At 39.7% G+C, this 13646-nt stretch overlaps 1 protein-coding gene and 1 long non-coding RNA gene across 8 annotated transcripts in view; both read right to left on the bottom strand.

The window, feature by feature from the left end:
- EPC1 (enhancer of polycomb homolog 1) overlaps window positions 1-13646 on the bottom strand; it is a 93750-nt gene that overhangs the window by 28767 nt on the left and 51337 nt on the right. For all 7 annotated transcript variants that reach the window (XM_082452762.1, XM_082452763.1, XM_082452764.1 and 4 more), the window contains exon 2: window positions 43-202. In XM_082452762.1, coding sequence (XP_082308888.1) covers window positions 43-202 — 160 coding nt within the window. The remainder of the gene's footprint in view (window positions 1-42; window positions 203-13646) is intronic.
- On the bottom strand, window positions 815-2477 carry LOC309656473. Its single transcript, XR_014261393.1, has 2 exons — window positions 1210-2477; window positions 815-866 (listed from the first exon to the last, which is right to left on the bottom strand). It is a non-coding gene; the product is annotated as an uncharacterized lncRNA (long non-coding RNA).

The following is a 13646-nucleotide window of genomic DNA, read 5'->3' as shown; positions in this document are numbered from 1 at the left end:
AGGAGACTGCAAAGTACAGCTACCAAAAGAGGAATTACTTACGCTGTATGTGAATGAGCTGCTTTGGCATCCTGAACTCCCCGGGGTAAATGGACTCGTAGTACGCGATGTTGCTCTCCGCCTCCGGGACTGGAATAACCATGTTGTCCCTCTTCTCGCCATACACCTGCTGTGCCGAGATAGCCCGCTGAAGATGGTGTTCCTGAGGAGAGGGAAAAGGACGTAAGCTACGTTTTAAAAAACCAGCAAACAGAACATACAGCCTCAGGAAGAGGTGTTCATTTGTTTTTAAAATAGAGGGATTTTAGTAGCCTTGCAAGGATGCTAACAATACAGTTGTGGTAAAAACATTTTGAATAGAAACAAGAGTTGGTTACATACACTGTATATTTCCGCAATTTAAGAAAAGGTACTACACCGAAATTGAGAGTTAAATTATACAAAAGATTCCGAAAACTGACTAAAACTGTTATTAAAGTTTGCATTTTACAGGGACTTCCCTGGTGGCGCAGTGGTTAAGAATCCGCCTGCCAATTCAGGGGACATGGGTTCGAGCCCTGGTCCGGGAAGATCCCACATGCCGCGGAGCAACTAAGCCCATGCGCCACAACTACTGAGCCTGCGCTCTAGAGCCCACGAGCCACAACTCCTGAGCCCATGCGCCTAGAGCCCGTGCTCCGCAACAAGAGAAGCCACTGCAATGAGAAGCGTGCGCACCGCAACAAAGAGCAGCCCCCGGTCGCCGCAACTAGAGAAAGCCCGCGCGCAGCAATGAAGACCCAATGCAGCCAAAAATAAATAAATAAATTTTAAAAAAAAAAGTTTGCATTCTACAGATGAGACTTTTTTAAAAAGAGGGTTAAGGGCTTCCCTGGTGGCGCAGTGGTTGGGGGTCCGCCTGCCAATGCAGGGGACGCGCGTTCGGGCCCTGGTCCGGGAGGATCCCACATGCCGCGGAGCAACTGGGCCCGTGAGCCACAACTACTAAGCCTGCGCGTCTGGAGCCTGTGCTCCGCAACAAGAGAGGCCGCGACAGTGAGAGGCCCGCGCACCGCGATGAAGAGTGGCTCCCGCTCGCCGCAACTAGAGAAAGCCCTCGCACAGAAACGAAGACCCAACACAGCCATAAATAAATAAATTTTTCAAAAAAATCAGAAGATTCCTACATTACAAGTGTATATGAATTAAAAAAAAAGAGAGAGTTAAAACATTCGAACGTATTGTATGACGAAAGCAGGCTATGTATAAAAAATATTTTATCGATTCTAATTGCTTATTCATACAGTGTTTCATAAATGTCATACAAATCAACTAATATGATTATTCCAAAGAAGGGTACAGATTATTGTCTCCATCTTTCATTCACGAAGCTGACACAGATTCAAACCTGGTCTTTGTCTCGAGTAATAACCTTTCTTCTGAATTTCCAGAGCCCTTTTTGAACGGTAGTAAAGTACAGGGATTGAAGGCAAAGGCTCCAGAGTTTGTGACTCCTGGCAAGACACTTCATTCTTCTAAATCTGTTTCCTCCAGGAAAAGAAAAATAGAATCTTCCACGGATGGTTGGAGATTTAAGTAAGATAAATGTGTATTAAATGTTTAGTACAACGCCTGGCATGTTACAGGTGCTCAAAATAAGCTTTGGTTGAGTTGACACACAGAAAGATTTTTACCAGCTGCCACAGAAAAATATCTGTTCTCACCCACCCCATCATCATTGAATTTTGGTAAACATTTCATTAAATTTAAGCTAGTTTTAAAAATGCTGTATATAAAATACAAGTTGAGGGATGAAAAACATTCCAACAGTATGAAAACAAAAAATTCCAGCCTTCATAAGTAGCCTCTGTTACTTTTATATATACGTCTATATCAATCCACAGCTAGGGTTCTGCTGCGCAGCATACAGCGCTTTATCCCTAGGGCGCTGGTCCCTCGACACACCTTGGAGAGTTCTCCATCCTGATACTTTCACTACCATTTTCGCAACAGCTGCACTGTATTCCACTATGTGGATGTACCGTGACTTATTTAACCAGACACGAATTGATAGGGAAAGAACCCTGGGAGCAACTTAAATGCCTATCCTTCTCCCTGAACGCTGCAAAAACCAATCCTGTACTACTATATATATGAGACACCTTTGTGAGCCCGTGAAAGCATCTGTAGGACAAGAGACGGAAGCGCTCAAAGGGTATATGAAGTTATTACAGCACATATTCCTACCACTCCTTGTAGTAACTCCTTAACATCTCTTCTCAATTTTAAAATGACCCATCTTGTTATTTTAGGTTAATTTCTTTACAATGAGTTTTTCTTCCCTTACGTGTTGCTGTTTGCTCATTTTCAAAAGTGCTGCTTTTCTTTTTCTCATTGATGTTTAAATACGTGGATTATTTTCCTTTTCAATATTAAGGAAATTAGCCCCCATGTAATAAAATTGACAGCTGTTTTCCTGAAGTTGACTTCTGACTTTGTTTAGAGTATTTTTTCCACGCAGGAAAGTTCTATTAGTCAAATTTATTAACCTTTTCCTTTATGATTCCGTCACCCTTAGTAACAGGTATAAATCGTATAGTCACAAACTAGGGTGTGTAAACAAAACCTTTCATTTTTATAACTCATCTTTGATTCAGGCTGCCTTGTGGCTCCTGGGAGCTGGTAGAAACTCAGTGTGAAGGGGCGGGAGGGGTGACTCCGAAAGCCTGTGGGCATGTGTACTGGCCCTTGTGCCCTCTGACACAGGGTGCTTCTGAGCCCCAGCTGGGAAATCAATCACAGGTGTACTCTTCTCCTCTCAGATACCCTCAAAGAGCGAGAGAAATTTTCTGTGACCTACGCCCCCTACTTACATCAAACTCAAGGAGGGAGCGGGGGAGCGAGGCACACTACATTCTTCATTTGCATTTTGTCCTGAATCCATTAGCATTTCTCTGTGTAGGTGAACATGTGAGAGACGGTTTATCTATTTTTGTGTATAAGGAGAGATAGCAAGCCACCTCAAAGGGTATATGAACGTCATGCATAAAATCACCTATTCCCCTTAATGACTAAAAATGTCCCTTTCTCAGAAATTCCACTTGCACTTGGGAGTATTTCCAAGTTCTTTTGCCCTCCTCTACTCAACTGCCTCCTATGCTAGTATTTAATGTGTTTTTAAAAGTGCAGCCTCAGACTACATTTTATTATCTAGCGCTGACCAGATACTAAATTCACTCCTCACAATCCTTTTTCAGAAATTTCCTGGCTACTTCATTCATTTCTCTAGATGAACCACAATGAAAATTACTTTCTAGGTGTGAAGTGGGACCACTAAGGGCTTTAGATTTTTTATAGGCACTATGGTATGGTGGTTAAGAACATGATTTGTAATCAGAATCAGGATTTGTAATCATGATTTGTAATTTGCTCTGGATTTGAATGTTGGCTCCACGGTTTACTAGCTCCATGACTTTGGGACTTGGGACAAGATATTCATACCAGCAAGTTTTATTACCTATAAATGTACACTGTGTACCTACCATATGGGATTGTGGTTAAGATAAAATGCCTGAGACACACTAACTACCTAAAACATGGTACCAAATGTGTACCTTTCATTACTAGAGAAGCTGAAGATTTACCATATGCTTGTTACCATTCATATTCTTCCTAGTGTTAGCAGCATTCTGTAGAAAGACTTCCTTATCTTTATATCCATTTTTCTAGAATCGTGAAATCAAACTTTTTATCAATATTATAGTAAATACTGCTTTAAAAAAATCTTACATGTGTTTTTTTGTTTTATAAAATATTTGACAAAATTTCCTCATAAGGAACGTAAGGAACCAAGATGTGTACAATATACAACAAATATGTTCTAAGCCTTAAAAATCACTCCTCAACAACTGGTGTGTAACTATAACCTTAAACCTTCCTATTTACTGTAGCCCTGTGTATGTGCAAAGACTCGAGGATGGGAAGGAGACCACACACAGGTGCCGGTGTGGCTGGAGCACGGGGAGTGAGGGTGCACAGGGCGTCGGGATCAAATCACGCAGGGACATGGGGCATGCTAAGGATTTGTCCTTGTACTACGAGCGACAGTGGCTGAAGGACTTTAAAGGTCACCCTGGCTGCTGTCTAGAAAACGGACCATATTCTAGAAAATGGAACATGCATAGCCTTTAAATGGTTCAGAATAATATTTAATGAAATGGAAAAACCCATCAATTTATTAAGTAAAAAGACAGATCTGAAAATTGTATGTTCAGGATATTTGTATTTAATCTTTTTTAAAAGCAAAAGACATAACTGAACACAAATATAGGAAAAAGTCTAAAAGTAGCTGAACACGTATTTAACAATCCTTCTCTCTATGCCCCTTTATTCTATTCACTGCTAAATTTTTCCAAAGCTCTTACAGTCCTCTGACATGTCATACCCTTGGTTTGTTTACTGTTGTCACCCTTCCTCCCCACCCCAATCTAAGCATCGTGAGGGCAGGGATTTTTGTCTATTTTGTTTACTGCTAAATAACCACCCAAAAACAGTGCCGAGTACAAAGCATGGTGCTTAAATATTTGTTGAATAAATGAATATGTATGTAGGTATCTGTGTATGTACACACACACACACACACACCACACAGATGCAAGCAGGCACACATATGTGTCAAGTTTCAAAGTATGTACACCAAACAGTTAACAGATCACCTCCTGGTGATATAATTTTGAAATAGTCTTCTATAATTTTCTTTATTTCCCTTATTTTCTAAAATTCTTTGTAATTCTTTTTGACAAAAAATATTTGAGTACATCTCACTACATGATTTTCTAGAACAAAGGTAATTTCTGAAAGGCACTATTTAGTTCAGTAAAACCCTTCCCATTTAAGTCAAGTTTAGTTCCAGAGTAAAACATTACACTTGCAGCTTTCCAGGTAAAGAACGTATTTTTAAAACCCCAAACTATATACATCTATTTCCAAGAAAAAAACATTAAATTATAAGTGAAAATGACATTTTTGCTTTGAGTAGGAAGCTGTGAAATGGTGAAGCCAAGTAATACATGAAATAAATTAGAATAAGATGAGCTATGAATTCAACTCAATAATTACTTATTGAATGCCTTGACTAAATAACTAAGATGATCCGATCCTAAATTACAATTATATAAAATGCCAGATGTTCCTGGAAGATAATATCTGTCAATGAAACTTCTAAATACATCTACTTGCAGCACTGAATAAGCCAGCCTTCCCAAACTGTGTTCACTGGAGTATTTAATTTCAAATTATCAATAGGTAGTCCAATAATGAGTTTGACAGTTAAAAAAAAAGAGAGAACGTTGGATTTTTAAACTTTTGGAATGAAAGCTTTTAACACGCCAATGTAAACTGTGGTTGCTCATGACGGAGGGTTCAGTCATTCCAAATCTATGACCACAGAATCATTTTTTCAGAAAGTATCCATTAATAGCTCATGGAGAACTTTTGTAATGCAGTTTGGGAAATGCTGGTGTAGGACAACAAGTGGAGATACAGGGCAGAACATCTGGGCTTAAGCTTCTCATTTATTAACTTAGTCTATACTTACTGACTGCCCACTATGTGCCTCTCCTGGGAACACAATGGTAAATAAAATAGGACGGTTCCTGACATTGTAGTAGGGAGGACAGACACTAATAAAACAGCCCTAAAAATAAACTGTAAAGTGTGATAAGTGCTGTGAAGGAAAAGAACAATGTGTTAATGGGAAATATAAATAGGAAAGGGATTTCAAGGACAGTATCACTTTCACTACTGCCAAGTGACATTTAAGCTAGAACAGGAGTTAAAAGATTATTTTAAGAAAAGGAAATAGCTGTGTGTGAAGACCACTTACTTGCTTGACACCTTAGGAGGGTAAAGTTTCTTTATATCATAGAATATTTATAGTAATTAGGCTCAGTTGCAATTTAAGAGTTAATCATCAAAACACCAGGATCAATTCCCATTTTTCATAAAATAACAGAGGCATACCCTCTCAAACAAATCTGATCTTACAGGGAACAAAGTAAATACTATTAAATAATCTAAAGAATTTTAAGATATTCAACCTTACATGAAATGGAATCAGATGAATCGTAACTTACAATTAAGCAAATGACTTTAAAAGCCTCTTGCGCTGCAAGTAATGATAGATCATGTTTTCTATACATAGCAATGTGAACAATAAAAAAGAGGATCAGAAAAGACTGAACGATGATCTTCAGGAAGTTCACAGGCACACTTTCGTGTCCCCATGAACCCTGCAACTGCAGGCTCCAAAGATTCACTTTTGTTACTTCAGCCCACCTGGTGCACTGCAAGAGCGTGGGCATTAGAGACAGAAACCCAAGCAGGAATCTTAGCTTCCTCCTCAGACCCGAAGTCCAGCAAGCCACTCTGCCACTTATTTTTATTATTTGTTTCATATACATATATCTTTTTTTTTCTTACCCATCTTTCCCTCTTTCCTTTCCAGCACTTAATGTTTTTTCTTTTACTTTCCCCTTTGTTATTTCTGCTTACCCCTAGAAAATTTCTGCCTTTTCAGGTGGTAATGGTCTCTTTGATAAAAGCATTGGTAATTAATGCAAAATGGTTAACTGGTTATAAACAGGGCATATCACATATTTGAGAGGTCAGAAAATATCATTTTTATTGATTAAGAGTGACATTAAGTATCGGTAGATAAGACCCATCTGAAGGGCCAGTACTGTGTCTTAAACATCTGTTGTGTGCCTTTGCTCACACAGATGGACCATACGCCAGCCCCACCCCCAAGAAAATTCCCACTTGTTCTTCAAAGTCTGGTTTAAAATGATCTTTCTTTTTGTCTTGTTTATAGTTTCCTTTGCTGTGCAAAAAGCTTTTAAGTTTCATTAGGTCCCATTTGTTTATTTTTGTTTTTATTCCCATTCCTCTAGGAGGCGGGTCACAAAAGATCTTGCTGTGGTTTATGTCAAAAAGTGTTTTTCCTATGTTTTCCTCTAAGAGTTTTATAGTGTCTGGCCTTACATTTAGGTCTTTACTCCATGTGGAGTTTATTTTTGTGTCTGGTGTTAGGGAGTGTTCTAGTTTCATTCTTTTACATGTAGCTGTCCAGTTTTCCCAGCCCCACTTATGGAAGAGGCTGTCTTTTCTCCAGTGTATGTTCTTGCCTCCTCTGCCGTCACCATCATTAATCATTAGAGGAATGCACATCAAAACCACAATGAGGCCATCATCAGAAAATCTACAAACAATAAATGCTGGAGAGGGTGTGGAGAAAAGGGAACCCTCTTGCACTGCAGGTGGGAATGTAAACTGATACAGCCACTATGGAGAACAGTATGGAGGCTCCTTAAAAAACTAAAAATAGAACTACCATACGACCCAGCAATCCCACTACTAGGCATATACCCTGAGAAAACCATAATTCAAAAGGACACATGCACACGCCACAACTACAGAAGCCTGCTTGCCTAGAGCCCGTGCTCCACAAGAGAAGCCACCGCAATGAGAAGCCTGCGCACCACAACGAAGAGCAGCCCCCACTCGCAGCAACTAGAGAAAGCCTGTGCGCAGCAATGAAGACCAACGCAGCCAAAAATAAATAAATTAAATAAATTAGTTAAAAAAAAAAGAAATGCTAAAGGAAGTTCTTCAGATGGAAGGGAAACAATAGCAGATGCAAACAGATTTATCAGGAGCGAACAAAGAACCAAATTATGGGTAAATATAAAAGACTGTTTCCCTTTTCTTAAAATGCATGTGACTGTTTAAAGCAACAATATAACAATAAACTGCGGGTTTGTAACAACAACAAAAAAAGACACATGCACCCCAATGTTCATTGCAGCTCTATTTACAATAGCCAGGACATGGAAGCAACCTAAATGCCCATTGACAGATGAATGGATAAAGAAGATGTGGCACATATATACAATGGAATATTACTCAGCCATAAAAAGAAACGAAATTGAGTTACTTGTAGTGAGGTGGATGGAGTTAGAGTCTGTCATACAGAGTGAAGTAAGTCAGAAAGAGAAAAACAAATACCGTATGCTAACACATATATATGGAATCTAAAAAAAAATGGTTCTGAAGAACCTAGGGGCAGGACAGGAATAAAGAGACAGACACAGAAAACGGGCTTGAGGACATGGGGTTGGAAGGCGAAGCTGGGGCGAAGTGAGAGTGGCATGTACATATATACACTACCGAACGTAAAATAGTTGGCTGGTGGGAAGCAGCCGCATAGCACAGGGAGATCGGCTCAGTGCTGTGTGACCACCTAGAGGGTGGGATAGGGAGGGTGGGAGGGAGGCTCCAGAGGGAGGGGATATGGGGATATATGTATACATATAGCTGATTCACTCTGCTGTACAACAGAGACTAAGATAGTATTGTGAAGCAAGTATACTCCAATAAATATCTATTAAAAAAATAAAATAAAATGATCTTCCCTCCGCTTCCCCATCTGTGCTTTTATAGCACTACATTCGCTACTTAAGAAATCGTGCTGTAAATCATTTATTTGTCTACATACTGATATCCAAAATGTTAAGTTACTTAACATTAGATGCTATGTCTAACTAACCTTTATATCTTTTCCTTTAAAAGATGTATTCTCTTGTAGTATGGGGGACTCTAAATTCTTTTAAGGATGAGGACTAAACAAGATTATCTTTGTAATCTACTTAGCAGCTAGAACTATATTTTCCTTATTGCAGGTACCCAGTCTTTTATAAAGCATCATTATAGAAAAATAAGGATAAGTCTAAATTGAATGAAAAAGGTATTTCTACCTGCTCTATAGTAAGTTCTAATAAATATTACCAAACCAGAAAGAGTTATTCAAGGTTATACTGGACAAATTCCTAAACAAAGATTAAATTATATTAACTTATTCATTAAGTATTTATTTAAGAAAATAATGGCCTTAATGGTCAGCCATGACAACAATTAAGACCACATTTAGACCTTTTGGGTTACTGAATTAAAAACAGGTTATTAAAGCAACAATATTGTATAAGACTTCTTATGGGTAAATAAGTGATGACTAATTTGTAAAAAGCCACTTAAGAAGTTATTGAACCCCTGCTTACTTATGCATGGAGGGCTGGACCCCACTGCTACCACAACAGAAGGGCTGAGCCGAATCACTTTCTCTGCTGCTTCCTAATGACATTCCTAAGAACCAGACATCCATGCCTATTCAGGAACAGTGCTCCAGCAAGGGCTCCCAGGTTCTGCATCCAAACACCCAACTCTTGCCTGGCGCATTACGACAGCCTTCTGACTGGTTTCCCTGCTTCCATTTCTGTCTGTCTTCATGCAATAATCAGAGTAATCTGTTAATATACAAGTCAGAACCATGCCATTCTTCCATTAGAACATTCCAATTATTTCCCACCTCACTCAGAATAAAAGCCAAAGTTCTTAAAACTGCTTACAAGGTCCAACAGGATTTGCAAATTCCCCTTCCTTGCTGTGCCCAGGCAACCCTTACTTCCATTCTGCTCTTGTCATACTAGATTCCTTGCTCTCTGTCAAACTCAGAATGGCCTGCTTCCTCACTTTCTTCAAATCTTTGTTCCGAAGTCCCCTTTGCAGACAGGGCATTCTTTACCAGCTCTTCCACTCTACAGCCCCCAGAATGGCTACAACTGAAAAGGCTGACCACACGGTACGATGGTGAGGATGAGGAACAACTTCAACTCTCAGGCACGGTTAGTGAGAAAAAGGGGCGGCAGATCTCACGAAACCAAACGTACACGTTCCACACGGCCCAGCAATCCCACTCCTAGGTATTTACCTAGGAGAAATGAGGACGCAAGCCCACAAAGAGACCTGAATAAGAATGTTCATATGGTTTTATTCATAATAGCCCCAAAGTGGAAACAGCCCCAACGTCCATCATCAGGAGGACTGGTGCACACACTGTGGTTTGGTGACACAATGGAGGACCGCCCAGCAACACAGAGGAACAAACCACCTACACACAACACGGGCAAGTCCCCACAACACTGGGGTGAGGGAAAATAGCTCTGCACAAGACAGTCCATACTCTGAGTCCATTTATGTGACGTTTCAAAACAAGCAACATTAACCTATGGTAAAAAAAAAAAAAAAGAAAGAAAAAAGAAAAAATCAAAACAGTAGCTGCTTCTGAGGCCTGGGGGCAAGGATTGACTGGAATGGGAATGAAAGAATTTTCTGGGCCGATGGTAACGTTCCATATCTTGTTGGGGGTTGGGTTATACAAGTAGGCGAATTTGTCAAAATCCAGCTAATATACGCCAAGTATTTGTGAATTTCTTTGCATGTAAATTTTACCTCAGAAGAAAAAAAAACAGTAAATAAATGCTGAACTCTAATTAATGATATGTATGCTGAAGTACTTAGGGAAACACGCACTGATGTCTGTAATTTACTTAGAAATGCATCAAAACAAGAAGGATTGATAGATGGAGAGACAAACAGATGTGTGATAAAGCAAAGCAGAGTAAAATGTTAATGGTGGAGTCTAGCCACGGGGTACATGGGTGGTCACTATAAAATGCTTGCAACCTCACTGTACGTTTGAAATTTTTCATAGTAAAATGTTGCAAAAAATATGGAATCTCTCCCCCTCAACCCTATTCTATCCCCCTACCCTGCTTTATTTTCCCGGGGAGCACTTCCCTCCTCACAGACTACTGAATTTACTTATTGTTTCATTCATTGTCTGTCTCTTCTCCCCAGAATGTAAGATGCACGAAGACAGGAATTTTTGTTTTGCTTTGTTTACCCCAGATCCAGTATTGTGCCTAACACATACAAGTATACAATAAATGTTTGTTGAATAAATGTGCCAGTGAGACTACAACAGTTATTTAAGGTCCACAAACTGTTCTGGTTTGGAATGGACTTCCTTAAAAAAAAAATAAGATTAAATTTCATAAAAGCAAAAAATAAAAAAAGACAAATACGTTTTGCTTTTGTGCTTAAAACACTCAGGGTAAACACTTAAAATAGTTGAAGACGGATTAGACTATTTGGCAAGAAAAAGAGCAGTTCGATACTTATATTTTCTACAAGAAATAAATGGTAAAAGATTCTATTACTCTCTACTCCTCTCACTTAAAGCTCAGTACTCTGAAATTGCTTTTACTTCTAGACTATGAAACAGTAAAGGAAGACCTTTGCTAAGGTATGGGTAAAACTGTCCAGTCTTGTTGTTTCTCGTCAGTGTGAAGTATTTGTCAATTTAGTACTTTCCTTATAACATATTCAGGACTTAAAGTTGCTAAGTAGCACAGGAAAGGCAGCCCTAGGCAAAATTCAGTTTAATTTTGATCTCACCTTCTCACGTCCCTTATTTGTACCCCTGACATCCCTTTCCACATGGGCTGTTAGTGCTGTGCTTATTAAGAGCCTGCCTGCCCAGTGTGATGTTTGGCAATGTGAAAGGGAAGGAACTGAAATTAGTTTCTTTCTACTCTCATAAAATTACAATCTAATCAGAATGCGTCCCTAAAAATTAAAGTTAAAACAGCTCAAAAAGCTCTTGTTTTTGTTTATAATCTTTATGCTGAGGATTTCTGCACCTCCAATGTACCCCAGAGAGCTAGTCACCTGCCGTTATTTAATACCTTTTAACCCATGCAGTCAAATAAAATATAAAGATGTTTCTCATTTTGGCGGGTTAGACCCTAAAGCAACAGCACTGAATAAACTGAACATCTAATTTAAACTTATCTAAAACTCAACATGTTTACATAAGCTAATCCAAACAAATGCTCTACCAAGCCTTAGTCCTTAGCCCTGTCCATACTCACTCTTGCAATTTCATCCACTACCATGGCTTTAACTACCATCTGCACGCTGATGACACGATTCAAAATCTTACTCTCCAGCACAGATTTCTGTTGAACATGAGGCACATGTAGAAAGACCTCTTACTGTACGTTCCACTGACATATCTCGTGTTAACATCAACATCCCCGTCTGCCGGCTCTCCAAACCTGTCCCTCCTTGTGTCTTTCCAAGTTCAGTGACTCGCACCGTCATACATCCAGTCACCCAGTCAGAAGCCTTGATTTTCCCAGCTCCCTCTTGCTTCCTACGTCCCCATTTCCAAATCAGGCACCGGATCTTATAAATTCCTCCTTCATGCCTAGAAATCATTCCGTGCTTTCTCATCCCACTGTCACATCCAGGCTGCAGCTAGCCTTCCCACCTCCAGCATCACACTATTCTCCACTTCCCTTCTGTAGCTACTGTCAGTGGTCTTTCTCAAAAAGTATGGGGAACTCCCTGGCGGTCCAGTGGTTAAGACTCTGAGAGTCCACTGCAGGGGGCACGCGTTTGACCCCTGGTCAGGGAACTAAGATCCTGCAAGCCACGTGGTACGGCCAAAAAAAAGAAGAAGTATGATCACGACACTGTCACACTGAATCCTTGGCTCTCTGTTGCCTTTACGATCTTGGCCTGGCAAAATGGGGTCCCTGATGGCCGAGCTCTAGCTAATTCTGCCAGTCCGACACCATACCACTTTCTACCCTGAACTTCACGCTCCAGCCATAGGGAACTTTCTAGTAACATCTGTATGTGATGCTGCTCCCTGTGTTTTAAGTCCATCTCAACCTCTCTCATTTCTTTATAATTCTACTAGCATGTCTACCCCTCTTTTAGAAAGTCTTTGACGACAGTTACAGGAGACTATCACAGTGGTAACACAGAAAACAGGTACAGCTGATTTTTAAAATGTCTGTTCAATTAAGATCTTTATGAAATTGGAAACCAAACAACTCTGAATCCAGAAAGAATATTTCCTGATAGTGGTTTCACCCCTTAACTACCTGTCTCACACATACCAGAAGGGACAGGGTACAGCAGGTAGGAAAGAACACCAAGACAAAGAACAAACTCAGTAAGAAGATACTTTAAAAACACATTCATCTTGGATAAAATGTTAATCTTCGTGGAAGAAATGACTTCGGGAAGTCTTTTTTAGCTTTGGGTTGTAAAGCCTTAGGCTTTATTACTATGCCTATTAATTCGTATTTCCAGAACTAAAATAATAGCTGACATTTGCTAAGCATTTATTACATGCCAGGCCTGAGCTTCACATTCTTATTTCATTGTTTCATTTAAAGCTCATAAACAGATAGACAGACAGATAAAGAGACGGCAACAACCTCCCCTATTTCACAGATAATAAACTTGCCTATGTTCATACAGTTAGCTGGATTCGAACCCAGCTGTGACTTGAGTATATATAAGCTCTTAACAACTTTACTACATCGACTCTCAAAAGGATGTAGATTCCCCACAGATTACTTACTAATTCAAGGGAAAACTAGCAACTATACAGTGGAGACACTGGGCCACACCTTGACTGGGTGATCAAAATTAACATTACCAGTGAGGGGCAGAGAGATATATGTGCCTCCGGATGTGATGCCATGAGAAAATAACATCATTTAGATAATGTGCTAGCTGGGAATGCAACACCTGAATCTAACTGAGAAAACATGAGACAAATCCAAAATGGGATCCACCCTATTCAAAAAAAATCAAAGGGACTCTAATTTTCAAAAATGTCCACGTCATAAAAGATGAAACACTTGCTGAAATATTTAGGGGTAAGGGGCCATGGTATAGGCAACTAATCT

This window comes from Balaenoptera physalus (assembly GCF_965194825.1).
Source record: "Balaenoptera physalus genome assembly, chromosome: 2".
NCBI lineage: Eukaryota > Metazoa > Chordata > Mammalia > Artiodactyla > Balaenopteridae > Balaenoptera > Balaenoptera physalus.
The sequence above is the reverse complement of the archived record's forward strand: the minus strand, read 5'-3'. Positions and strand labels throughout refer to the sequence as shown.